Below are 27,229 nucleotides of genomic sequence, written 5' to 3'. Positions count from 1 at the left end.
GGCTTTGAATCTGATAATAAACTTGCATAATATATAACATTGTAAAGGAGAAGTGTTTTACTTTAAACATTTTTTTTCGTCTGGTTATTTTTGTCATGTGGTTGTCGTGTGTTTGGAGCGAGGCGGAGTTGGCTTCGTCCCCTTTTTTGAATTTCGTGGTTTTTTTTCCCTTGCCCTTTGAACGTTCCATGGTGCCTTGCGTCAGTTTGTAACGAATTTGGTTCGACAGCACAGTTTAGGCGCCATTTACAAGTTAGAGTTTTCAAGTAGGAGAGCGACTCGGAATGACACGGGGCTAAATTTTGTGGATTATATTTGCCAAATTTTGGATTTACGAACATTTTTTCGAAACTGCGATTTGTCTTATAAAGGAAGACTCTTGACAGACGGTGTTCATATTGTGGAAGGTACATAGAAACATTTTAGCTGAGATTAATGGCTGGGTTCCGTCTATTTGCTGAAATGAATAACGATATTCCAAACCAGACTTAACATTAACAACACGTTAACTTCAGTTTTAACATACGTAGCGACGGTGGGAAAAGTACTGGCGAACGTTAACAATATTCCGTAATGCAATCAGTTATCACTTTTTGCCTTATTTTTTACATTCAACGCAACATTAGCCTTTTCTTAGACAGGCATACTTCTAACAGTGACATGCAACTTTTCTGATTGTCTAAGCTAATGTTAATGTTGCAGATGGTTGCAAAACTTTGAACTGCAATATTTTTGTGTGGTTAACGTCCACTACTTTAACTTTAGCTGGTGTTAGTTGGAGAAATACTGAGTTAAGCACCCCTCTCAATTCTGATAAACCCAACTTTGAATACAGGTAACGTTACAGTGATGCGTTAACGTTACAGCTCCACAACGCAGATAACCTTGCTAGTCAAAGTTAGCCATTATGTTAGCTTTAGCCTCGCTGTGATATTTAACATCAGATAGTTAGCTACTGTGGCTAACTTAACGTTAACATGAGCAAAGTGAAAATAGCGCAGTAACGTAGCAAAGTTAACGCAATGTGTTTATTTATTTTTTAACCCAGTGGTCAAACTAGCGGTGCCAACTTACTTATATAGCAAACATACTTGTAATTATAATGCTTTTATTAGTCCAACGTTACGTTAGGTTACATTCGTTCTTTGAATGTGCTTTCCAATTAGCTAGCGAGTTAGGTTGCCCCGTCTACACCTCCGCCCCCAACATAAGTTGAGGGGATGAAAGTTAATATTAGTGTCAGTTTGAGACCTCGATCTATTTAGGATGTTGTGTCTTTACCACCGACCAGAGACCCTGTACAGCTGCGTCTTTCCGTAATGGCCATCTAACATAACGCTAGGCTAGGCTAAGAGCTGTAGAGAGAATTTAGTATTTGCATATTGGCTGAATTTGTTTTCTAGTTGACGTTACGTTAATTTTTATTTTCATGATTCCCCATCATTGTAAGGGTGCTTAACCGTTCAACTTTTAAGACGCGCAAATAAATGCCTACTTTGGATGCAGAAGGTTACTAAAGCGATACTGTCACAGGAGGAGGGCATTAATTTCAATGTTATTTAGGTTTAGTATTAGAATAGCATCTAATCCTCTACAATCACCACGCAGATTGGCAGCCATCTCATCTTACGTTATCAGACTGATAGCCTTTTTAATAACTCACTTTGTTCAGGTCACAAACTTATTCACTGTAATCCATGTTATTACTTTATCTATTGTTTGTAACAACTTCGTTACCTTATGAAAAATATACTGACTAACCGGTAGATGGGCGGCAGTGAGATCTGACTGTGGTAATGATTAAAGCCTGACAAGAGGGTAGTTGCGTGTGACCGACTAAAAGTGGAGTTGGGAGATTGACAGGCACAAAATCCACTCATGGATATTCCTTTTTACCAATGACCCCTTCAGATTTCAAATCATGCCATCTAAAACTGCAAAGAGCTCAACTGCCTCCGCCAAGCCAAGAGGGAAAGGGTCGCAGCCTCGGGATGACTCCGAAGACGAGCTGGATGTACCCCCTCAAGAAACCAACTCTAATGGCCAAGAGGAGGCACCGCCGACAACTGGCAAGTAACAAAGGGTGTTTTGGTGTCTGTGAATCTAAATAAGTTGTGTTCACTCAATGGCGTTGCGTGTATTGCTGTATTGGTAGTGGCCAATTGGCACAGCTGTGAAGCTTTTTTCGTACTTAAATCTCAACACGTAGTTAGAATGGCTGATATATTTTTTCTAAAGTGCCAGTCATCAATAAATGTGTGATGATTTTTGAGATGATTTTGATATCGTCGAGTACACGTCTTCCACGGATCTTCTCAGCAAACGAGGTAATTTATTTCGGATAATGAAGTGTTTTATGTAGTAGATCAAAAGGGTGTTTGACTCAATTCTTACAACTTGATATTAAATAATTTGATTGCGAAGCTTAAGATGCACATTGGCAATAAGTGATGTTGGTGTTCTTTAGAATATGTTGAAATGCTTCACTAGGATGTCTGGCTGCAAGAATTTAATTTACAGCCATCGACCCCTTAGCTTGTTTATGCTTATGTGAGCACAATAGATTTTGGACAGGTCGTTGTGGCTTGGTGTGATGGCAAAATAATCGGTTTTACGTTATACATTATTGTCACAAAACAAGACTTTCCGTGTCTGTGTTTTGAGTACAGTTCAGCATGAGTGAAAATATGACGTTGATTCTCGAAATTCACACTTTAGTTATTTACAATCGACGAAATGAATGTGGCGCATCCACCCTCACGTATCAACGCTTCTCGTGGATAGCGTTTGTATAATAATGTGGGTTCCGTCATAAGCGGCCATGGTCTCTTTCTGTTTTTGGGTTGGCTCTTGTTTTCAGAACAAAGAAAAATAACGCCTGTCAACTTTCTCGGGAGTCGTTGTTTGACTGCTCTTTCAACTTGCTGCCTGTGTTTTGTTTGTTTGTTTTTTTGCTCCACTACCCCTCCCCCATGCACCACTGTCCCCCACCTGAAACGACTCGCACAGAGGAATAAAAGTTGTACTTTTTATGCCACAGATCCGTCTCATGGGGAAGCTGCCGAGGCGGTTGATAATCGAAGTTTGGAGGAGATTCTCGGTAGCATCCCTCCACCCCCGCCCCCAGCAATGACCAATGAACCGGGCGCTCCTCGCCTGATGATAACCCATTTAGTTAATCGCAACTTTAAATCTTACGCAGGCGAGCAGATTCTGGGGCCTTTTCACAAGGTACGACCAAAATTACTTATAAATGTAAATCCTTCTTGGGAAATACTTTGTTAACATGTTGTGTTAAGCTCACAGATTTACCATCATTTGTAGTGTTTCTCAATTTTACTTGACTCAAATTTCATTTGATGCAACTGTAAACATGTTGCCTTGAGTTGTGGTAGGCACACAAAATGTACAAAATTATTAATGATTTCACACTATAACATTTATTGAGTTACAAAAAAATCTAAGTGGAAAAAAGTCACACTCCTCCATTTTGATTTAGTGAGTGTATCTTACATGGGGTAATGATCTAATGGTGCACTGATATTTCCTTTAAATTGTGACTTTCTTTAAAACTTTGTCTTTTGACCTTTTTCTGCTCCCTTCATTGCTCAGCAAATATAGGTACATTAAAATAAATCTTAAGTACACCCCCCCCCCAGACTACATTCACTGCCACAAGCCTACTAGGCTGAAATGTTAATATATAGTTTCTAATGTTATGGCATTTACAATATTTGTGTGTGAGTGCTGTATATTTTTATATAATTGATTTTTTTTTATCTTCTCTCTTACCTTTCTCTCAGCGCTTTTCCTGCATCATTGGTCCAAATGGAAGTGGGAAGTCCAATGTGATAGATTCAATGCTCTTTGTGTTTGGATACAGAGCTCAAAAGATCAGATCGAAAAAGCTCTCAGTGCTGATTCACAGCTCTGATAAACACAAAGATGTGCAAAGCTGCACTGTGGAGGTGCATTTTCAAAAGATTATTGATAAGGTATATATATATATATATATCTATATCTGTCACACAAATACACACCACATTCCCTCTGACCTCTTCTAAATTAATCAATACATAGTCCTAATTGAAAGGGGTGATTAGAAATATTTTATAGTGGTCAGATATTTTCCTTGAATTTTTATATATTTTTTCCTCAATGCCCATGAGATAATATCGATACTCAGTTATCACCCTAGTGACTAAACACAGATTCAAATCATTCATGAAAGTTACAACTAAGACCCACACATGCCATAGTCAATTCATAATGTACTAGAATCGATCCCTCTATTTTTGAATAATTTTTAAATGTGCCATTTAGTGACTAGGCTCTACTAATTTGATTGTACTGTGAAATGTCAATAAAATGGGTGTATGTAAGAAGAGACAAATTTAGTCTATTGCATTAGATCACAAAATATTTTGAAAACTGACTGCAATTTAAAGAATTAGAGTTAAATGTGTTTCCATATTTGATCTGCCACAGACAGTGTGAGTAGGTTTTGCCTTGATCACTGTTGAATATATGTATACATCTTCTGTTTTGTTCATCAGTTCACATAAAATTAAAATCAAGTTGTTATACTAATGGCATAATTCTGTGAACTGTGCTGGCTTTACAATCTTCCATTTCTGAAACTTACAAATATTTTTTAAGAAGTGGTGTACACAACTTAAATTATTAGACTTGTTTCTAAAATCAATACATTTTTAGGCAAATGACCAGCCTTTTTGTATGGTATTCATAATCTCATCATCCTGTCTAACATGTTGATTAAACTTTGTAAATGTAACATGATAGAAAACCCCAATATTGATATGGTTTATTTACATGTTAGTGTAGCTGGCCTAGATCTGCTGGGTGCTTTTTAAACAAGCCTTTTTCTTAATTGTTTTTAATGAGGGTGTTTTTCTTTAACCACCCTCAGTGGCTTTGTCAGTTTTATGAGTATTATCATTTGATGTGTAGAGCTATTTGAGTTTCTCCTGAACTGTTATGCTCTAAGCTGCTATGTGTCTTCTACCCCTCCCCCCTCTGAGCCAGGAAGGAGATGACTACGAAGTTATTCCCAACAGCAAGTTCTATGTTTCCAGGACTGCCAACAAAGACAATTCCTCAGCCTACCATATCAATGGCAAGAAAGCCACATTCAAAGAAGTGGGGGCTTTACTCCGAAGCCATGGTATTGACCTAGACCACAACAGATTTCTGATCTTACAGGTAATTGTAATTTTTTTATGTAATTTCCTCTTCTACTTCTAACTCTCCTTTTTTATCCCTGCTGTGACCATCCCATTCTGTCAGAGATTTCCTGCTCTTCGCCCTCTGCCCATTTCCCAGTCCTCTTTTAGTCAAATGTTTCATGGCTACCTTAAAGCCATGCCTCTCTGTGGGAATAACCTGTTGCACTGGAATTGGAAGTGAGAGGATGTGCCTCTGCCAGCCCTTAGACTGCTATAGCAGCGCATCATGGTTTGAAACAGTGACAAAAGTGCGAACCATAATTTGCTGCTTTAGAATTTTAAGGAAAAAATGCAATTTTACCCATACATGGACATGGACATAAGTGGCTATAGTTGGACAACTAACTCAGAATTTGTAGTGGGGGAATATTTGATGGGGTTGAGCCAACAGTGAGGACAGGTTGGATCCCTTCCCCTCCCTTTCCCATGTACCTGCCACGCTTTAGCAGCACGTAAATATTGGCGTGTGAGAATAAACCCCAACCCCAATATTAGCAGTGCTGCTTCAGTGTGGCTGGATCAGACACCCCCCATTACCATGGCTTTAATATTGGTTCAACATTTTGTTTTCATTTTTTGCCTCCAGTGTGAATGTACTGCATTTATGTATATTTTCTATTATTTTTCTTCTTAGATTTAAAAAAAAAAAATTAATTATTTATTTATTTTTAGCATTGTGTTGCACCGAGTTTGAACCAGTTCACTTCTTACATACCTACTCCTTCTGATTGTATTACATGTGTGACCTACCCATTTTTACTGATTAACCCAAGGCTTATGGGGGGATGACTAATGTCAGAGCAGAACAAAATGGCTGATTAAATCTTTGTTGTCCTAATTTTTAAATTTTATGTCATTATTTTTACAGTAGGTGGTAGTTTCAGGTGATTTCACAGGGTTTCTACCCTCTACTGTGGTTTTGTGGTTAGCTGGTTGATTACATGTGCCCTGCTTGACTTTTTTGTATGCGTGTGTGCATGTCCATTCTCACTCTCCTTGAATGTTAGATTTTCAGTTCTCTGTCTATGACATGGCTGCATGACTATGGGAAGAGGCTTTAGCTTGTTCTCCAAGGTCACTTTTCCAGGCCTCTGGCTAAGGGGAAGCTGTCTATTTTGTGCACTGGTCAGAGCAGTGGATGACGTGGGATTTTTTTTCCCCCCTTCCTCTACTGGCTTCTCCTTTCTTTCATACATAAAAGTAATATGTGAGCTGCTTTTTTATCCCTACACAAAAATGAAACATATTTTGAGACTCAGTTTTAACTATATATGGATTTAATTTGATTTTAACTTATTAGGTAGGAATATTGTTATTTTAAACTAGCCTATCTCAAAAAATAAATAAAAATGAACACATGTTCAGACAAATATAATTACACTGGTAAGTGTGGGGGCTGAATAGTATGCATGTACAGTATTTGGTACTCAACCAAGGTGTAGCTGCAAGAAGTCAGAATTGGCATGCGATCAAAAGTGTTTTTAAATCCGTTTAAATTTAGCAAATATAAATTTAACACAAGTTCTGTAATGGGTAGTCATTGTTGGCTTGGCTGGATGGTGAGGTGTTATTAGAGCATTAATATTTCTAAGTGCTCTGAAGCATGTTAAACATATGTGATTATGCTATTTACTCATTCATATGATTAAATCATAGCTATTATTTTTTCAAAGAGTAGTTGTTCAGTATTTTAAATTTAATTCATCTTTTTGTTATTCTGTTTCTCTGAGTAGGAAAATCTATTGTGTTCTCAAAGTGAACCTCTAAAAATTAATTTTTGGTACACTGTGGATGACTTTATGTATCTGTAAAGCTCTATGTGTGTGTGGCAGACCAGCATTATTGTAAGTATATAGTTATTAATTAAGTTGGCCTCATATCTTAATGAATGTTCTGGATATTTTTTATTACAAATTATAGGACTTATTGTTTTATTATGTCTTTTTGATCTTTTTTCTGTGACTGATGGCCTGCATGCCTGTCCATGTGGTGTTCTGAACTGTACATAGGGTGAGGTGGAACAGATTGCCATGATGAAGCCTAAAGGTCAGACAGAGCATGATGAGGGCATGCTGGAGTACCTGGAGGACATTATTGGCTCTTGCCGCCTCAAGGAGCCCATCCAAACCCTGGCCCGCCGCATTGAGCTACTCAATGAGCAGAGGGGAGAGAAGGTGACATACAATCATACAATATCTGCTCACACAGTCAAAAGTTAACCAACTTTCCTTCCTGACTTAATTTGCTGTGCATTTATACAGCAGAGTTTACAGTTTAAAGAGATTTTCTTTTGTGTGAGCATGTGTCTGGATGCTTTAGATGAACATAATCTGAGATGAAAATAATAGATTTTTGCAATTGTGTAACTGCAGCATGTAAGATAAGTTGGTACTTGGTTGGGCCAACTATACCAGACGTGAGTCATGGATTTTCATAGGAAACCTTTAGTGCATACACATATACTTCTGAAGATTGTGCTATCTTAATATGTAGACAAATGTATTTTTTAATACATTTTTTATTTATTGTTTTACTGTAACAAGATACGAAAGTAATTACAAACAAATGCAAATGCTGTTGTAGCTTTTGTCAAAATAAAATGGATTCTGTAAAAGGGATATATTGCCTTTTTTGAACATGCAACCAATGCACATAACTTTATGAGTAGAAATTTTTAAGTTTTGTCACCTGATATTAAGTATTGGAATATGTTTCCTGTCCTAGCTAAACCGAGTAAAGCTAGTGGAAAAGGAGAAGAATGCATTGGAGGGAGAAAAGAACAAAGCTGTGGAGTTCCTCACCCTGGAGAACGACATCTTCAAACACAAGAGTCAGCTTTGCCAATATTATGTGTGAGTACACTAGCAGAGTCTCTCTGTTCTGTACACAACAAATTAACAATATGATAACCTCATTGAATTTCAATGTAGACCCACCAGTAGCATAGAAAAGAATAAAATGATTGCAAATTTTATACTTTTTTTTAAAAACTTACACAAGGTGAGCATGCCCCTTCTCTGACCCTTTCCCTTTCTTTTATATGTCATTTTTTTTATCTCACTCGTTTTTCCTTATATCTCTTTGCCATTAGTCATGATCTGCAGAAGCGTGTGGTGGATAAAGAGCAGGAAAAGCAAAAGATCTTGGAAGACACCAAGGAACTCACTGAGAAAAATGCAAAGATATCACAGGAGATGGAGAAGATGAACCAAGAGCTCAAAAATGTGGAGAAGTAATGCATTTTGGTTCTTTCTCCCCTCTATTTACCAAAGTAACATGCTTAGAAGGCTACTAATTTTTCTTCTAATTCAATAATTTTCTGGTTGTTGTCAGGGCCTCATGTTTGTTTAGAGGCAAAATTCCAGTTCAAGTCTGGGAAAGTATAGAAGTAACAGTAGTCATTTGTATGTCTTAAAATTTGATTGTTGCAACAAAACAAAACAAAAACAGAATATTGCTGTTCCCTTGCAAAAAAAAAAGATATAATTCCCTACATTTTTGGCTTTGATGATCAGATTATGTTTAAAACCGACAAAACATCTTTGAAATGAAAACTAGGATCTGAAAACTGGATGAGCTTTATTATGAAGAGCTTGCTGTGTTATATTATATAAGCTGAGGCTGTTATTCTTTGATATGTATGGATTAAATTGTATTTTATTCAGATTCTTATAGTTATTCTGATATTTCAGTTGATTTTTCCATGACTGTCTTGAATGTACTCACTAAAAATGCTGTTCCTCCACCAGAAAACAAAATAAGCTCAACAAGTACATTGAGACCCAGAAGGAGAAGTTCACCCAGCTGGACCTGCAGGACGTTGAAGTGCGTGAGAAGATTAAACACTCCAAGAGCAAGAACAAGAAACTGCAGAAGCAGCTGGAAAAGGACAAAGAAAAGGTGTGTTGGCCTTTAAATTGTGATCCACTATTACACACAGTTCAACAACATAATTTAACTTGGCATTCATGTTTGCTACTCTGATGTAGTTTTTTGATTATTTCCCTTTGACAGTATCCCAGTGGACATTTCCACAGTTTTCAGAGGCACACACACTTTTGTCAGGAGAGCATATCTGTAGCTCTATCGCATCATTTACAGTACATATCCATTAACAAATAAGATTGCACAAAGTCAAGACAAGCTAGCACCAGCGGTATGACACTCAAGTGTTACTGTGTTTATTTTGTCCCGTGTCCAAGACAGAAACATGGGCACTAAAAATATAATTTCCGTTGCTTATAGAAAGCACAAGGGCTGTTGTTTTGAGGCCTGAAAAAATAGATGTTTGTCAAGGCTTTACAGGAACCTGCATAGTGATAAATGAATTGCAGAATTCAACAACTACATTTTAACTTGCATCTGTTTCATATGTTTCTTTTGAAATCAAACTTACTCACTTCTCTAATCACTTCTAGATTGAGAATCTAGAGCAGGAAAAAAAGCATTCTTCAAAGGTTCATCACTTCACAGGTTCAGTGTACAGTTGAAACAGTGTACTGTGTGTGTGTGTTTTTAAACAAGTTCATTTTATGTTGACTACCTTAAATGTCAGTGTTGTCGGAGTTATTTGCCATAATAAACATGGATTCTACAGTGACACATTTCCTAGAGATGTAGAACATAAAAAAGAGAGAAATTAAGCATTATTTAATTGTTATAGATCTAATAAATTTTAAGTAAAAAATATTACAGGTTTTAAACAAAAGGCCTAACTTATGGTAGTTATTGTTTCCAAAGAAATGTAACTGACATCATTCTGCATGATAGCAAAGGCTACTCAAACAAGACTAAGTCAGTGAAATTGGCTTTCATACAAAAAACGTGTACATTGGTACTTGCATGATGGACATGATACAGAGTGTGACTGAAAAATCATGCTGTGTCATTTATAGAAGTGTGTAGGGACTGTGCTTTAATTTCTCTTTTTTTCGTGCCTCCGGCAAAGAGAAATCCCTCTATTTCCTCTAAATTAATTGACATTATCCAGAGAAAAAAATAAAACCTGTGTAAAATTGTAAATCAAATTTCATGGCAGGAAGGCCTATCTGCCCTAAACTAGCCACTAGGGGGCTATAAAGTAACACACAAGTTGATTGTTAGTATGTGCTCTGTTTCACTATTAATCATGTTCCTGTCTCTTAGACTAATGTTTCTCTAACTTGAGGACTTACTGAAAAATGTTTTCACACCAACCTAAAGTTAAGAGTTCCTTCATTACTGAAGGTATATCTTCTCATCCCCTTCTTGGCTCTAAAACACCATCTACTCCACCTCAAATGGCTGTGCTCTGGAAGCGTCTTGGTCAGAGGGGGTGCTGGGCAGAGGCAGGCAGACCTCTGGGGAGCAGTGTTCTGCTGTGTGGTAGTCAACTATGGCCTGGCTTGTGTAACACTCCCAGCAGCCACATTCACATTTCACCCGCAGTTAACCCTACAAAACATAGACTATACACACTCACACACACATACACATACATACACACACACACACCGCTCCTTGCCTTGTTTCAGCCCTGCCAAGCGGCAGACTGTTGTGCCAGTCTTAACCAGGGCTTGCTCATTCCTGAATGTGTGTTTATAGTTGATTACAGTTGTGTGTTTTGGCCTGCTTCTGAATGTGTAGCACAGTTGCTTGTAACTGGCACTGTCAAAAAAACATATTCAGTCCACTTACTTCACACCTCTTGTCTTCATAGATGTCTTTCATCTTATCATTAAATTTAAGAGATAAAGTACAATTGGTCTGTGGTTGGCAGGATGTATAGGATGTGTTAATGAATTGTGTCCTCAATTTGAACCTAGACAGGTGTAGCCACTGTTGCTTAGAATCCAGTCGGACACATCTCGTCTGTTTTTGTACATTCTCCTGTCTTGCTCATCTTTCAGCTGGAGGAAGTGCGCAGTGTACCAGCCAGCAGTGAAAAGGCCATCTCTGAGGCGACAGCTCGCAAGGAAGAGCTGGAGAAGCAGAAGGTGAAAGAAGAGGAAAAACTTAAGGAGGTGATGGAGAGTCTGAAAGAAGAGACCAGCGGCTTGCAACAGGACAAAGAGGTGTGTGCATGCTTCTTGGTGTTAGTTTGTTACATGCTTTGTTTAACTTTGAATTTAAGCTTTTTTGCATTCTTTCCATGAAATCTCATCTCATTTTACACCTTTACCTCTCCACTTGTATTCTCCAGACCAAAGAGAAAGAGCTGATGGAGCTCAGTAAGGCTGTAAATGAGACCCGTTCCCGTATGGACCTGGCTCAGTCAGAACTTGACATCTACCTTAGCCGCCACAACACAGCTTTGACACAGCTCAACACAGCCAAGCAAACACTTCAAACAACCTCTGACACACTGCGAGAGCGCCGCACTGTCATCAAAGATTTGGAAGTCAAAATACCTCAGAAAGCACAGGAGCTAAAGAAGGTAAACCAAACATTTTGTTGGGGCGGCATTTACATGAAACACTTTTAAAAAATTAGTAGCTTGTTTTAAAACCAATACACACACCACTGTATTCACTACACCTGTTTAGTATATCTGCCCAGCGGGTGGTGTCATTTTTTTGAACTTTTCCTTGAATCGCTTTACCCCTTCCTCTCTGCAGGATGAGGGAGAGCATGAGCAGCTGATGAAGATGGATAATGAGACTAGAGAAGTGGTAAGGGAAATGAGGCAGAAGGTGGATGAAGCTAAGAGCTCTCTGTCCTCCAACCGCAGTCGAGGAAAGGTCCTGGATGCCCTCATGCAGCAGAAGAAGAATGGCAGAATCCCTGGCATCTTTGGAAGATTGGTAAAAAGCCATACATTAATATACAGGGTTACACAGCATGGGTTTTATTTGACTTTCAAGTATTCATTGCTTTGCTTAAAGAGCAGAAGTCTGTATTGGCTGTATTATTCATTTATTTTTGTGTTTGCAGGGAGACCTTGGGGCTATAGATGAGAAATATGATGTGGCTATTTCCTCTAGTTGTGGTGCCCTGGACAACATTGTAGTGGATACCATTGACACAGCTCAGAAATGTGTCACGTTCCTCAAAGAACAGAATATTGGGGTCGCCACTTTCATAGGTCTGGACAAGGTAAAGAAATGACACTGAATCATGAGGGTGTAAACCAATAACTTTGTGTCATAAAGCTTGACTGTTTTAGCCTGTTTGTGATGTATCATGTATGCTACACTCTACTACTTCAAGCTACACCTTAACCACTTACAGAAAGTGGTTTTGTCTTTGTTGGGCTATTTAGGTTTCTTCCATCAAAAACGAATGATTTCTTGTAACATCCTCTTCCTCGTCATTACCTTTTTCAGATGAAGGTGTGGGAGAAGAACATGGCTCCCATTCGTACTCCAGAGAACAGCCCTCGTCTCTTTGACATGGTGCGAGTGAAAGATGAGAGTGTGCGACCAGCTTTCTACTTTGCCCTAAGGGACACCCTGGTGGCCCAGGACATGGAACAGGCCACAAGAATGGCCTTTCAGAAAGACAAGCGCTGGAGAGTGGTCACCCTGAAGGGACAGATAATTGAGATGGCTGGTGGGTGGTCTTGTTTGTTTTTTGTTTTGTTTTTTTCTTTAGCCAGTATACTTAGGGCTGTCCCAGGGAAGATAATATATACATTCTGTTTTCACAAGTCAGATTTTTTTTAAATCTCCCTGTGGTTTGGTGTGTACTTCACAGGAACCATGACTGGAGGAGGGAGAGTATTAAAGGGCAGAATGGGCTCCTCTCTTGGCACAGAGGTCTCCCAGGAGGAGGTGAGTGCAAAATATATAAATAGGGGCTGGTGTTTATCTGATGTCTTGAAGCAGAAATTTGGTCCTTACTGGCCCAACAATCAGTGATGCTAAAAAAGTGATGATATTTGAAGCTACTTTTAACTAAGTCTTTTCCAGTTATGGGAAAGTTTTAATAAAATGTTTTGCGTTTGATTTAAAATAACAAACCTTTTCATGGAACTCTATTAGATTACAAGTTTTTGTTACTTACTTTGTCCCCGGTAATGGCTATGTTAATACAATTGTACTTTAATTGTAATTTGCACTTAATTGAAACCTACTAATGTAGTAACAATGGTGATTGTATAGGACAGAAGATTTGTGATTGTATTTATTAACCTTGAAGCCCTAATATATTGTATGTTCAATCATTTCTTCTACCATTAAAACATGATCTTTGATATTTTAGCCAAATGGTGCACTGATGTAGCTGAACAGATTGACATCATTATCAAAGCATTACCTAAATTATTATTTCTGCCAAGACATACTCACATTCAATAAGAGTTTTTATACATTAACAGCAAAACAAATAGGCTACCTATCTATCAACAGGAGAACTCTAAAAGCAGATTAAATGAAATATTTCAGTTCATGTAAATTATGTTAAGCTTCACCTATGTGTTCTAACCTTGTCACACAAGTGACACAATTTTCTGTAATAATTAAATTATTAATTATAATAATAATAAATAATTTAACCAATGTAATGCATTATTCATTCTCAAAGGAGACATTTTTCTTATTCCGAGTGGGTCATACAGACTTCCTAAATAATTCTTAAGTTATACTTTGAGCCTTTTAACTACAAGTGGTTTTGAGATGCTGGATTACTATGGACCCTGCTATCAGATAATCACCACAGCAGGTTCTTAGTGTACGAGACATGATGATTTTCATGTGTTTTCTGCAGCTTGACCGTATGGAGAGCAAGCTGAATGAGAAAGTGTCGAAGCTGCAGGGCTGCCAAGAGAGAAAGCTGCAGCTAGAGGAGAACATCCAGCGCCTGCAGCCACAGCTCCGAGACATGAAGAACACCCTAGAAAAATATGCCAACAGCATGAATGTACATCAAATACCCTTCTTCCTTTTCATTCAAAGTGTTTTTTTTCTTACTCATTTGGGTGCATTTGTGTTCTGAATAACTTCTACAATTTATAGTCAAACGCAAAATGGAACGGCATTAACTGTATTAATACGTTTTGCTCTTAGCACGCCTGTGTGACTATTTTCCTTTTTTTGTCTTTCAGAGTCTAGCTGATCAGGAGGCTCACTTGAAACTTCAGATCAAGGAACTTGAGGCTAACGTGCTGGCAGCTGCCCCAGACAAGGCCAAACAGAAGCAGATGGAGAAGAGCCTGGAGGCCTTCAAGAAAGGTAGGATCCTCCAGTAAACTGTAAAAAGAAATTCTCTTGGGAATTGTTAAATATGTTATTAAATTAATGTTTGATCTCATGGTAGCCTGAGTTGTAATTTGTGGAAGAAATTTACACTTACATATCGTCAAAATTTTAACATTGAATTATTGTTTCTTGTTTTTAAAGCCTTGTAAACATGACAGATTCATAAAAAAAAGTTTTCCCAGTTTAATCCCACTGAATATATAGCATCAGACACTGAATGTCAAACATAAATATCATTCTATCTTGTTCCTTTCTTCCTGTTCTGTTCCTTCATACCCACTCTTGTTCTCTTAGACTTCGAGGCAGCATCAAGTAAGGCTGGGAAAGTGGAAAATGAAGTGAAAAGGCTCCACAACCTGATTGTTGACATCAATAGCCACAAGCTAAAGGCTCAACAGGACAAGCTTGATAAGGTCAACAAAGAGCTAGATGACTGCTCCTCCACCATAACCAAGGCCAAAGTAGCCATAAAGACAGCTGACCGGTGAGGAAACAATTCACATTTAAGCTCTGTAATTACATGAGTTTGCATTGTTCAGATACCTTGTTTTAAGATTAAACTCTATTATCTGTTAATGATGAAATTGATCATAGTCAGAAATGTTAAGCCATACATAGCGACTTAATTTGAGTGCGTTTGTTGGTAGTCAGTCTGGTTTAACTGTATATGAAACTGTCCTAAAGTCACAACATTATTTTAAAAACAAGTTAACATGTTATGTTATTATTATATATTATTATTATTACATATTATTAATTATGAATTAATTATCAATACCTGGTAATAAGTCCCTCAGTGACGTGTCATTGAGGCAGCCAATCCAGAGCATCTCAGATCGTCCATGCAGTGTTACAGTTGCAAAGACATCTCTCCTGATTGTCATTAGGGGTGACAACCCATACCGGGTTTTTGGGCGTAGTAAAAACCTGCTTGTCAGACTCGGCAAGGAGGTAACTCTTTTGCTATGTTTAATACTTTGACAAATAATAAACATCACATTTATAGTAAATTGCATTAGGTTACAGGAACATTCACTAAACTTCTCTGTTCTTCCACTTGTTGTCATTGGTTTCTTTTAGTTAATCAATGTTGTTGCAGTTGCAAAAAAAATAGGCATCTAGTCATTGGTATCTGTAGCTGGAACATTAAGATTGATCGCGTGGGCAGGATAGACTGAAAGGGTGCTGTAGCAAAACGACACTGTTGGCTGCATGTGACGTGGTTTGTTTGACTTGACAAGCTGTCTAGCCGATTAAGAACACAGTGGAGCTTATGAACTGAAAGCACTTCTTCCTCTCATTCTTTTTAGAACATTGCAGCTCTATCCATAACTGTCCTGTCATTGAATAGAGTCAACATGGGACTTTTCTGTAACAGAGAAGAATGTCCTAAAGACATCCGGTACCACCAGTGTTACAGATTCTAAGTCTGAAAGAGGTTTTACTCTTTCAGAGATGGTACTGGTGGCAGTTACAGAAAAGACTGAATCAATGACATTGGCATACACGCTATAAACCACAGTACTATAACACCTTTCCTCTAATATCCAAGATAAGTTTCAAACTATTAGGGTATCTGAAGGTGAAAAGTTATTAAGCATAAAAGTTTCCTCAAAAAAAGCCTTAGAAGATTGACTGCTGTAGACAGTAAAATTAGTTGTTGTTTTTTTGTACATTGAGGGTTGTTAAGAGATGTTATACATAAGTATAAGTGAGACTGTTGTGACATCGGACTGTGTAGCAATAGTTTGATCTGACCTTTTTGTGGCGTTTCAGTCGGTATCAGATTTAACAGTCACTACTACTACCTAAGTTAATGTTTTAATTATATTACTAGGATTTACTGTTATATCCTGACATAATAAACATAAATGTCAGTAACTTAATGTATTTAACAAATGATTGTAGGCCTTACTGTCCCTACTGGTTTTCCGTCATTCATGACCAGTATGACTTAAAAAAGTATTGACTTACAGTCTCTGTAGTCTTTAAAAGTCTCCCATTTACCATTTAATGTGGTGAACATACAATACTGAACCTCTTCCTCACCATTTTGGCCTTTCATCCACATCGCGCCAACATTTTCCATGGTCAGGTACTGTGTGTAGCAAAATCATCACACAAGTGTTGTCACTGGTGTGTATTTCTGTTTATGTTGGATGACTCAACAGGCATGCCACACTAATGTGATTGAGGGGCTCAGGGCAACAGCGCAGAGATTACTGTTAGCGTTGTTTAACAAGCAGTATTTATGAGCTACGTCAAATCACTGTTTTTCATGCAGTTCACAGAAACAGAAGAATATGTCAGAATACCTAGGGTGTTCATTTAGCTATAGTGAAACATAGCGTAAGTGTTAATACAGAACAGAATAATGTCCTTCCAACACCATTCCTTCCTCTTTGCTAGTGGAAGGAAGGAGGAAGAGAAGATTAATCAGTTTTCATAGTTGTGGTTGTTCAGTGTTGATAGCAAACTTTCGGAAAACAATGTGAATACACTTATGTGGAAAAAAACAGTTTGACATGAAAATGACATTTGTAACTTATCATCCTATTGTGGGTAAGCTGTTCACTGTCGTAAAGAATAGATCCTGGTGTTACAAACTGAAAAACCGTCACTGTGCTGGTCGCTCTTCAGCAGTCACTCAATAAGTTTTGTTACGCAAGACTGAACCTGACATTAGTTGTTTTGTTTTATATATCTACACACACACTCTGACAGACCCTAATATCTATATCTTTTGCTGTCCGTGTCCTCTCTGCAGCAACCTGAAGAAGTGTGAGGAGAGTGTGAATCGAGTGCAGGGTGAGCTGGAGGAGAATGAGAAGTCGATGGCTGAGCTCACAGAACAACTGAAGAAACTGGAAGATGAGGCCGGAGCGATCATGACTGCATGTCAGGAGGCTGAGGTTGGCACACTTTAATCACTTTATGTTTAAGAATCATTGCTTTGTTTTTTGTTTTATTTTTTTTTCTTTAAAAGATTTTCACAGAATGATTCCCAGATATTTTGTACCAATATATCCAAAAGTTGTAGTGTAGATAACTAGAACTATCCATCTTGTAATTTTAAAAGAAAGAGAAAAGTTGCTGATTACAAGTCCCACACAGGAATGAAAAATAATTTTAACTTTTGAAATATGGTGTTTTTGAAAAATTTTTTGTATATTTTTAATATATTTATATATTTTTACACTTTTAAATTTAAAAAAAAACTGATAAAATCCACAGAGCTCATTTATATTTTACTAAAGTGTTTCAAAGGTGTTGCCACACTACTATGCACTGCAATAAATATTTAAGTATGCAAGTGATTTCTATAGGATTTCAGTTTATGTTGGGATAATTGATCATTCTGGACCATTCCTGGGGTTAATAATAATACTTCTTTAAAATTAAGGAATATATTTTACATTTTTCATCTCATTAATGTTTATTCTCATGTTGTAACAGAATCACCACATCGAAATGAATTTTAAGTAAACACTGAAACAAGTTGAGTACCACAGTTTTTCTTGTCCTCTAGGCTGAACTTCCTGAGGTGCAGGAGCAGTATCAGGGGGTGTTGAAGGAGATAAAGGTCCTGCAGCAGCAGGAGCACGCACTGCAGGAGGAGTCCCTCAGTGTCCGGCTCCGCATTGAGCAGATAGAGACCACCATCACTGAACACAACAACAAGATCAAACACTGGCAGAAAGAGGTGGGTGAGCAAAGGTGTCCCAAACAACATTTCCACAATAATTGAATAATTCACTAATGATGCTGTTTTAATTAGTTGGTGTAGTTTTGGAGTTGTGCTTAATCGGTGTCCTGTCCTTTTGCCTGATTTTATTACCTGTGCTTTACTTTTATAAAATGTTCAAGACTTTAGATACATATTTTTGCCGGCTGGCATTTAATGAGCAATTATTTTAAATTGAATTGTTTCAAGTTGCAGATGTTTCTGTTCACACTGACCTGTAGCAAATGTGTGGGCATATTAAATATATTTTTGGCTTTTATGTCTTTGACTATTAATTATTGTTTATGTTCTTCAGGCCAGCAAACTGTCCCTTCATACCATCGAAGACAAACCAGCAGAGGAACTTCCTGTTCTCACTCCTGCTGAACTTGAAAAAATCTCTAATCCCAACATAATTATCAACAAGATGATGACGTTAGAGACCCAATGTGCTCAGATGAAGCCCAACCTTGGGGCCATTGCTGAGTACAAGAAGAAGGTATGTAAAAAATAAGAATGGGCTGTTCCTATCTAACTTTAACAGAGGTTTGCTAATTATGTCATTTACTTTAAGTGTTTCCTCATTTCACAGCAAGTAAACAGTGAACAGCAAATTTCCAATTGTAATTGAAAGCATTTGCTTGTGTTTGATGGCCTTAACTTAAAACCAAAGTAAGGAGTGGTGTAAAAATAATTGAATACCGTTTAGAATTTATGAAAAAGGAAATGATTTCAATATGTGTCACTGTGTGTTTGCAGGAGGAGCTGTACTTGCAGCGTGTTGCTCAGCTGGACGAGATCACTACAGAGAGGGACAAATTCAAGCGTGGCTACGAGGACCTGCGCAAACAGCGGCTCAACGAGTTCATGACTGGATTCAACATGATCACAAACAAGCTGAAAGAAAACTACCAGATGCTTACCCTGGGTGGTGATGCAGAGCTGGAGCTCGTGGACAGTTTAGATCCCTTCTCTGAGGGCATCATGTTCAGGTAACAGATGAGGAAAAATGAACATACACACAGGCCAAAGACCAATGGCACATTTTGTTGATTCCTGTCGACCTGTTGTGTTTTCTAGACATAAAGCGTGTCTTTTTGTTGGAGCACTGATTCCATTTCTCACTTTTTCTAGTGTTCGTCCTCCAAAGAAGAGCTGGAAAAAGATCTTTAACCTGTCAGGAGGAGAAAAGACGCTCAGCTCCTTGGCTCTGGTGTTTGCGCTGCACCACTATAAACCCACCCCACTCTACTTCATGGATGAGATAGATGCTGCTCTTGATTTCAAGAATGTCTCCATTGTTGCTTGTTACATTTATGTGAGTATGACCCTGTGTGTATCGTGACAAAATAAGCTGCATGACACAGTGTCAAGATCTGTCTCTTAAGTTTTAAGTACATTTTAAGTAGCAAGATGGTGTAATATCTGAGTCATGAAAAGCCTCCTTATTCACAAACATCTGCCTAATTTTAGCATTCTTGAGTAAGCCACTGCATCCAGGGGGTGTTGTTGGATGATACAATGATTCAACTAAATTACATTAGCCAGTTAATTTTAAGAACTTTGGAGCTAATCAGTGCTGTAATCACTGACTCACAAGAGCTCAGTGTTTCTCTTGTGTAACACTGAATAATGGAGGAGTTCAGAAAAATCTTTTATTTTTGGGAGCTGGATCAAAACAAAGTACTAAGCCTTTAAATGCTGGCCTCCACTGTGCCCATTATTTTTATAGGCTTTTGGATAAAGGTTCACTTCATTCTTTAGGTTACAATTTGACAGCAGCTCTGCAGCAGCTTTCTACTAAATAATGCTCAGTTGAGATGAAAATCTCAAATCACTATCTTTGCTCAGATCAGTAATTTTTTTTCCTTTTCCCTCATGTCTGCAGGAGCAAACAAAGAACGCTCAGTTCATCATCATCTCTCTGAGGAACAACATGTTTGAGATCGCTGATCGGCTCATTGGCATCTACAAAACTCACAACACCACCAAGAGTGTGGGAATCAACCCCAAAACCATCGTCTTCAAAGAGCACGATGCCGTCACTGCTTAAACCTGAAGAATCTTTGTTTGGCTGTTTTATTTTCCTTTTCACACGCTTGTAAATATTTTTTATATATCGTTTTATCTTGTCCTTTACAATGAAATGCTGCTATTCTTTATTTCTATCTGACCCAATAAATGTTTCCTGGTAAAATCTTTTCCTTAATGCAGACACTCATGTCCACTCACACATAAAGTAGTGTTTGCCTTCACCTTCCATCCAGTTCATCCATGACCAACCAGTCTGTCTTCCTCTGTTGGTTACCTTTTTCCTCACCATTCTAATAGCAACATACAGTACTACTTCCTGCAGTATTGTCTGAGTATTCATCAGAGGGTGTAGTAACAGTTTGTTCCCACACTGGCTTTGTACAGACGGGGTTTGTAGGTCATCAACAGAAGTTGGGACACTGGGATTGTTTGCATTAACTTTCAAGGTAGCATTTACTTCCATTGTGTCAGCAATGCAATTAACATTTCTTAATCCCTGAAAAAGGCCGGTTTCATAAGGAATTTTTCAGTTTTTGGTGACCTAAACTTTTTTTTACTTGGACAGTTAACCACTGAGTTTGTACCTTTCAAGGTTATCCACAACAACTGTTGAAATTTCAATAAAAACTGGAAAAATGGGGGCATTCTAAAACTGTTAGCTGGTAGTGTATTTTGGCTTAAGTGTATTTAATGTGACTGTCAACACTTTAGGTCGAATTTCAAACGTAATGTTTTCCCCTCTAAACCTCCACAGCCCCAAAAGATATTTTTGTAACTTATTCACACAAATTATATTGTGCACAAAAAAAATTAACTCTTCTGTAGATTCCTAAAATTATGTGCATTGGCACAAGGAGCAAAAAAAAAAGGGATAGATTTAAAATAGAAAAAAAAAAAAAACCATGCACAAATTGGAAGCTCACAGTATGTTACATTTAAATTCAACTTGTGCAGGACCACCTCTAACGGTCATGATTTGCCTGATATGTGCACACTAGTCATGTGACACTTGGACACCATATATTTCACACTACAAAGACAACTAGCGAGCATCAGTTAATTGAGCTCACTTTGAGACATACTACAACACTGACTAACTTGTACCCCCATCACACACTGGTACACACATGGCTTCTGAATATTGTGAATATCACAAAAACTTAAGAGCATTTGAACAAATTTATTGTAACATTTTTTTTTAAAATACAGGAATTGAGAAAAGTTTATAAAAACCACTATAACAAGTCTGGCTAACAATGTTAGAAATTGGATCTACTCTGCTGAAGTCTGCTTGAGTAAAATGATGTAACATTTTGTACGAGGCAGAATAGTGCTGATAAAGCTTTTCCAAAGGCTATAATAATTTTTAAAATACACTATATCATTGCACCATTTTAATAAAAAAAAAAAAAATCAATCCTAAGCAAAACATATTGGTCCTGATGGAATAACCAGTCCACTACAATAAAGCTATCAAGTGCAGGCGAGGTAAAGGTGTGATGGCTAAAGGCACAGTAAGGGAGCCGCTCAGAGCATCACTGCAACATGATCTGTGGAGGCTTTAAGTCAGATCCACTGTGTGTCTGCTTCCACTCAGCAGGCTCTAAATTTCACATACTGCCCCCGTCACTGTAAACATACACAATTAGCTGCATTGGTGTCCCGAGCTCTCTGAGACAACAGGAAAGCTACTGAAATGTCGCACTGCACAATGGGAAAGGTGACTTAAGAGTTTGTAGGCACTATTTTCATTTCTAAGTTTTCCATCTTGAGCACCTTCCCACTTTGCCTTGTGCAAACCATATTCTCAGTCTAATGTTTCGATTAGTGTTAGATAAATGCTCATTAGTTAGGCAGTATGACGATCAGATCAAATAATACACTCCAAAGAGGAACGACACTGAACAATAACAATCCAGTATATAAAAAGATTAACAGATACATAAACCGTGCCTAATTTTTTTTTTAAAAGACCTTGACAGAATTTTTTTTTTTTTTAAAACATGGAAGTGAGCAAGTCATACCCTGCGCTTTCCCCTGGTCTGCATGGAACCTCAGGGAATCTTTAAAGTAAGACTAAAGGGAAAAATTAATCCTAAAATGAATATTATCGTATCCATGTTTATGTGATTATTAATAAATTTATAAAAAGGTATTTTTGTCAAGTTATTTCTGCTCAGTCTGGTTTTAGTTGTATTCATTTACAATTTTATTATATTCAATTTTATAATGATAATTTTTTTTGTTGCAATTTTCTATAAAGCGGACTTCAATATGTAGTTATTTGTTTACTCATTGCCTGAATTTTCCAGGACGCCTTTCTGAGTGCTGAAAAGCATTAACAAAAAGGAAAAGGGCTTGCAATGCATTGTGGTCCATTTACTCTACTGTCACCACAGAAGGTTCAGTGTTGGTCTACATCTAAATTGAAACCCCTGCTGTTTCACTGTGAAGTTGACAGCAAAATCAGACATCCAGTTTTTGACTCTTAAGTAGCAGCTGTTTAAAAGATATTTAGGGCGGATTTTCCTTCACTACAGAAATGGGGAAGTGAGACTTTCTCGGCTTCTAAATAAAAATGGAGGGTTTAAGGTTTCAGTTTGGTGTCTTTCAGTGGGATGTCAGAGTTTTAAAGAAGGCAGCCAGCTGCTGGAAAGCCTCTCCCCCAACTGAGGAGAGTTGTGTGCTCCATCTCTCTACAACTGCTGCCATCATTGTGTATGCTGACCCCGCCGTGTCCCAGACAGATGTGATGAGTTCGCTGCTCAGGCCATGGACTAACTGACTTAACCGAGACAGCAGAGAGAAACCGAGCGATGCCCCTCCTACCGGGTTCACCCACAGCACTGCCAGCAGCAGCAGCAGCCCCAGCAGCACCACAGACGAAGTAGGCTGCAGCTCACACCACACGTCCTGCACCCAGCTGTCAGACTGATCCCTTCCAGCCTCGGCCTCCGCACCAGCCTCCACACTGCCACATCTGGCACAGCAGCTCACCTTAGGAACAGGTGCTTCCTCCAGGCTCCTGATGGTCACAGCAGGCCAGCGCTGCTGAAGGTACTCTGCTGCCCGCGGGGTGACGGAGAGGTTTATCACAGAGGGCAGAGGAGTTTTCATAAACTCCTCCACCCTCTCTCTGAACAAATGCACCTTCTCCAGGAAGACGAGAGGCGAGTCCTCCTCCTCTACTGACGAACCCAAGGACACCAGGTCCAACTGTTCTTCCTGGAGGAAACAAAAATGTTATCAGGGCTGTGGTACACCAGTGGTGCTGAAATTATTAGTCAATTAATCAATCAATCAGATAATTAAGCAACAATCTAGTAATCATTTAACTGTTTATGTAATTTATCAAACAAAAAATTAAAAATGTGCTTGTTAACTCTTAGTTGCTTCATTATACACCCCAATATGAAACATGCATACATACGAAGTGGCGCTAAATAATTTAGAGGTGCCTGAGAAACAAACAAACAAATGATGATGATGTGCGCTATGAATTGATGTACATCAGTCCTGAAACAGACCTGTAGCTCTTTCACTCTGTGGATGAGTGGATCATAGGCCCGGGACACCTCTGCACCAGCTTTGTCCAGGGCCTCCAGGTAAGCTTGCCGCTTCCTAGCCAGCACCACCTCCAGTGTCTGAAAAAACTGATTGACTTCCTGTCGGTCCTGCCTCACCAGACCCTCACAGCGGGCCTTCTCCTGCTCCAGCTGCTCCCCTAGCTCACACACCTAACAGACAGAGAGGAGAAGAGGGCAGTCAGCATAATTGGAAGGTTTTTTTTTTTGTTTATTTGGAACATGTATTTATTTTTAATATATTCAGTTAAAAAATTGTAAAAAATAAACACTCCATACAGGTTTCTCAGAGTACATTTCCACATTAATTTGTCCCAACTCAGACAGTGGCCATATTGAAGAGACTCCCCACCTGCGCCCATCTCTGATCAGAGAGTCTGGCCAGCAGTTGCGATGGCGTCTGTCTTTCTCTGATGAAAGCCGCCTGCAGGTCGTCGATGGGATGGCCCTGGTGCTGCCCAACAGTCAGACACAGCCCACAGATCAGCTGCCGATCCTGGATGCAGTACATGTTCAGAGGCTGCCTGTTGTGCTCCTGACAGGAGGGGGGTCGTGGCTCATTGTCCCTCTGGTACTGAGAAAGCACATGAGTGAACAGACATACATGACAGATGAGCACAAACTGAATCAGCAAAGCAACAGCCAATGAGAGGATTTCAGACTGACAGGTAGTCAGAGGGAAAATGATTCTCTCCTACTTTCTCAATGATGGCCCGCAGAGAAACGTTGGTGGGCAGAGCATCTATGCCCGTTGGGGGCAGCTCCATCACATTGCGACAGTTGGGGCATTTTAGCGGCAGGCGGAGCGGACGCCAGATGGAATAGTTGGTAGACACCTGAAGCAAGTTGTCCAGGCAGGTCTTACAGAAGGTGTGCGAGCATGGCAGGACTCGTGGGTCAGAGAACAGAGAGTAGCACACAGAGCACGTCAGGTCCTCCTCTAGATTTTCCATAGTGGAGACTAGGGGCCGGACTCAGGACTGGTTGTTTTGGGAGAAGATCTGGCAGGACAGCAGGATGGGTGAAAAGCTGTGTCACACCTGTCGAGCAAAACATTAACTTGCTACAAACTGCATAGTAAATATAACCTGGAGACTACTTAAACAAAAATGGGACAGTATATCAAGTAATGCTTGAAGGTTCCAACTTCTGCAATGTGTGATGATTTGATGCTTTATTCCTGTCAGATATGACAGTAAAGTAAATATCTTTGGGATTTGGACTATTGGTTGGATTGTAACAAGACATTTGAAGAGGAAACATTTGTATTTTCCCTGTTTGCTGACATTATGCAAGCAAAATGACTGATTGAGAAAATATTCAGCAGATTAATCACATCACATTCAATGCAATTGGGTGTGGCATTTTTATGACTGTAATCTCTAGTCCTCCGGGCTGACTGTCAGTGCACTAATGTTATAAACTCTTTGAGGAATTCAAACTTAATTGTTCGTCATTACTCGTCTCTTTTTTTCCCCCAGTTATGGTACAGACTGTTGCACATTTGGAACGAGAAATAATTGTTAAGCACAGGAGGGGTAGCTTATACATCTTCATTATCTAGGATTCATGTATATCTTAGCATATGTAGGTAAAGTGTGGTTATATATATTTGAGTGTCTTTCTGAACAGATATTTTTAGAATGACAGCTTTTTTTTCTGCAAACAAATAAATAAAAAAATTAAACAGCTTCACAAAGTTTATAATGTTCAGCTTTTGTCATCACTGACAAATGAGTATATTACATTTTTTTCCTTTTTTTTTTCTTTTACAGGGGTCATAGGGAAAGATGGTGTTATACTGGACTACTTTATATTGACAAGTGTTTATAATTTTTTTCCTCTCCATTGACATAGATTGGGAGAGCAGAATATCAGAGACAGTCTCTGACCAGTACAACACAACTATGACCTCAGTGCTAAACAGAATTTAATTAACACATCTATGGCGGTGCCAAAAATAACCCTGGAACATTGTAAGCACATTGAAATTAAACTTTATGGTACAACAGTTGTATTGGGTTGTATTATATAGTGCAGGTGTATCAAATGAAGTGGCCACTGAGTGTACAACCGGAAACTATTAAAAGTAGGATTAACTAGTAGAGGTTTCTTCATTAAAATAAGTCTATCCAGTATGTGTGGAAGAGCAGATCTTGTACTGAAAAACAATTAAAGAGCCAAAAACACGGCTCAGCTCCTATTACAGGATCAGTTATGTTGTGTTGTGTGTGTGTGTGTGTGTGTGTATGTGTGTGTGTGTGTTCTCTCTACTCTAGTTACAGCCAGCACCGAAGCGACAATAGGAGGCCTCATGCCAGCATCAACCCAGTCCCAACTCCCACAGACACACACTTTGTTGTCAGGGACAGGCTGTTCAGCTGTGCAACCATACACAAAACCTGATGCATTTATGGAGTCAAACTGCAGCCGAGTTGGCGCCCAGATTCAAATAGGTAACAGGTGTTCTGCTGCGGCCTCATGACCATCATCAATTAAGCTAATTAAAAGTTGAATTTTAGTCACATCCACATAGGTAATGGGTACATTTAAAACTCACGTTTTTTTTTTATCTTTACTGTGAGCTGTCAGATATTTCGACAGGCATGTTAACTACTAACTTATCCTAACCGTTGACTGTTTTACTCTACATAACATTTTAACTTTTTTTTTTTTTTTTTTTTTTTTTAATCGAAGGCAACGGCACCGTTCACCGTTGTCTTTCAAGCAGATAAACTCCCCTTTTTATGGCTTCATGTAGCGCATCCTCGACTGCATTTCAAGCAGAAAATGTAGAGTAACTCAGATAATAAACCGTCTTTTCATCTTTTATTTCAAATAACTTGACGCTCCGAATACTTGAAACCACATAAATGTAGCGAGTACTTTCTCGGCAACCTGTCTAGCATTTGCTACTGTCTGTTTTATTATTTATCCGTTTTTAGTTTTGGTGACACTTCATAGAAGAAAAAGATGTATTAAACGAGGAATTTTAAAAACTCACCGTCTGCTCGGAGCAAAGTGTCTCTCCAAAACAGAGCTTTCATTTCCTGTTCCTTCTCGTGATGCCTTCAAGAGCGCTCAGTGAATTCCTACTCCTTAAAGTAGCAGGAGGCGGGCATATACCAACTTTTAGAGCACACTCCAATGCTCGTGTAGGAAAATACGATAAAAGTAAATGTGCTTTGCAATGTTTGGCTTTGGTTGTTTAAATTAATCTACAGTTGCTCCCGTAAATAAGGAGAACTGTGCTCATATATAATTCGTCTAAATAACTTATCTGCCCCCCCCCCCGACATTTCCGACAGCTGCGACGAATGCATCATTTTTTATGACCCGTAGTACGCATGCGGGTAAACGGTCTCCCTGGCCAATCAGGCTCCGCTTTTTCTCGATTTGAATACAAGCTCAACCGCTGAGAGTAACGAAGGTATTTGGCCGTTTTACATATTTGTATGTGGAAAA

General features: G+C 38.6%; 2 protein-coding genes across 6 annotated transcripts; one reads left to right on the top strand and one right to left on the bottom strand.

Moving 5' to 3' along the window:
• Positions 1 to 252: 252 nt before the first annotated feature.
• On the top strand, positions 253 to 20,882 carry smc4 (structural maintenance of chromosomes 4). 3 transcript variants are annotated; one of them, XM_022769722.1, is made up of 24 exons: positions 253 to 407; positions 1,912 to 2,069; positions 3,041 to 3,231; positions 3,804 to 3,995; positions 5,047 to 5,223; positions 7,256 to 7,420; positions 7,971 to 8,098; positions 8,338 to 8,478; positions 8,996 to 9,146; positions 11,135 to 11,299; positions 11,428 to 11,661; positions 11,843 to 12,028; positions 12,159 to 12,320; positions 12,551 to 12,776; positions 12,921 to 12,997; positions 13,932 to 14,084; positions 14,269 to 14,395; positions 14,717 to 14,906; positions 17,190 to 17,334; positions 17,952 to 18,125; positions 18,463 to 18,645; positions 18,906 to 19,138; positions 19,281 to 19,464; positions 20,035 to 20,199. In XM_022769722.1, the coding sequence occupies exons 2-24, from the start codon at positions 1,922 to 1,924 to the stop codon at positions 20,197 to 20,199; spliced, it is 3,897 nt and encodes a 1,298-aa protein (XP_022625443.1). In that variant the 5' UTR covers positions 253 to 407; positions 1,912 to 1,921. The 3 variants fall into 3 exon arrangements, with proteins under 3 accessions (XP_022625443.1, XP_022625444.1, XP_022625445.1); XM_022769723.1 differs by lacking the exon at positions 253 to 407 and having other exon boundaries at positions 1,922 to 2,069; positions 20,035 to 20,882; XM_022769724.1 differs by lacking the exons at positions 253 to 407; positions 1,912 to 2,069 and adding an exon at positions 2,244 to 2,327 and having other exon boundaries at positions 20,035 to 20,882.
• A 1,282-nt stretch (positions 20,883 to 22,164) lies between these two features.
• On the bottom strand, positions 22,165 to 26,986 carry trim59 (tripartite motif containing 59). Of its 3 annotated transcripts, none has more exons than XM_022769718.1 (5): positions 26,769 to 26,986; positions 24,463 to 24,765; positions 24,117 to 24,338; positions 23,708 to 23,917; positions 22,165 to 23,405 (listed from the first exon to the last, which is right to left on the bottom strand). In XM_022769718.1, the coding sequence occupies exons 2-5, from the start codon at positions 24,715 to 24,717 to the stop codon at positions 22,791 to 22,793; spliced, it is 1,302 nt and encodes a 433-aa protein (XP_022625439.1). In that variant the 5' UTR covers positions 24,718 to 24,765; positions 26,769 to 26,986; the 3' UTR covers positions 22,165 to 22,790. The 3 variants fall into 3 exon arrangements, with proteins under 3 accessions (XP_022625439.1, XP_022625438.1, XP_022625437.1); XM_022769717.1 differs by having other exon boundaries at positions 24,463 to 24,804; positions 26,769 to 26,786; XM_022769716.1 differs by lacking the exon at positions 26,769 to 26,986 and having other exon boundaries at positions 24,463 to 24,849.
• Between the last annotated feature and the right edge of the window lie 243 nt (positions 26,987 to 27,229).

Source organism: Seriola dumerili, unplaced genomic scaffold (assembly GCF_002260705.1).
Source record: "Seriola dumerili isolate Sdu_G_001 unplaced genomic scaffold, Sdu_1.0 BDQW01004516.1, whole genome shotgun sequence".
Lineage (NCBI taxonomy): Eukaryota > Metazoa > Chordata > Actinopteri > Carangiformes > Carangidae > Seriola > Seriola dumerili.
This window is presented reverse-complemented; position numbering and strand designations above follow the sequence as displayed.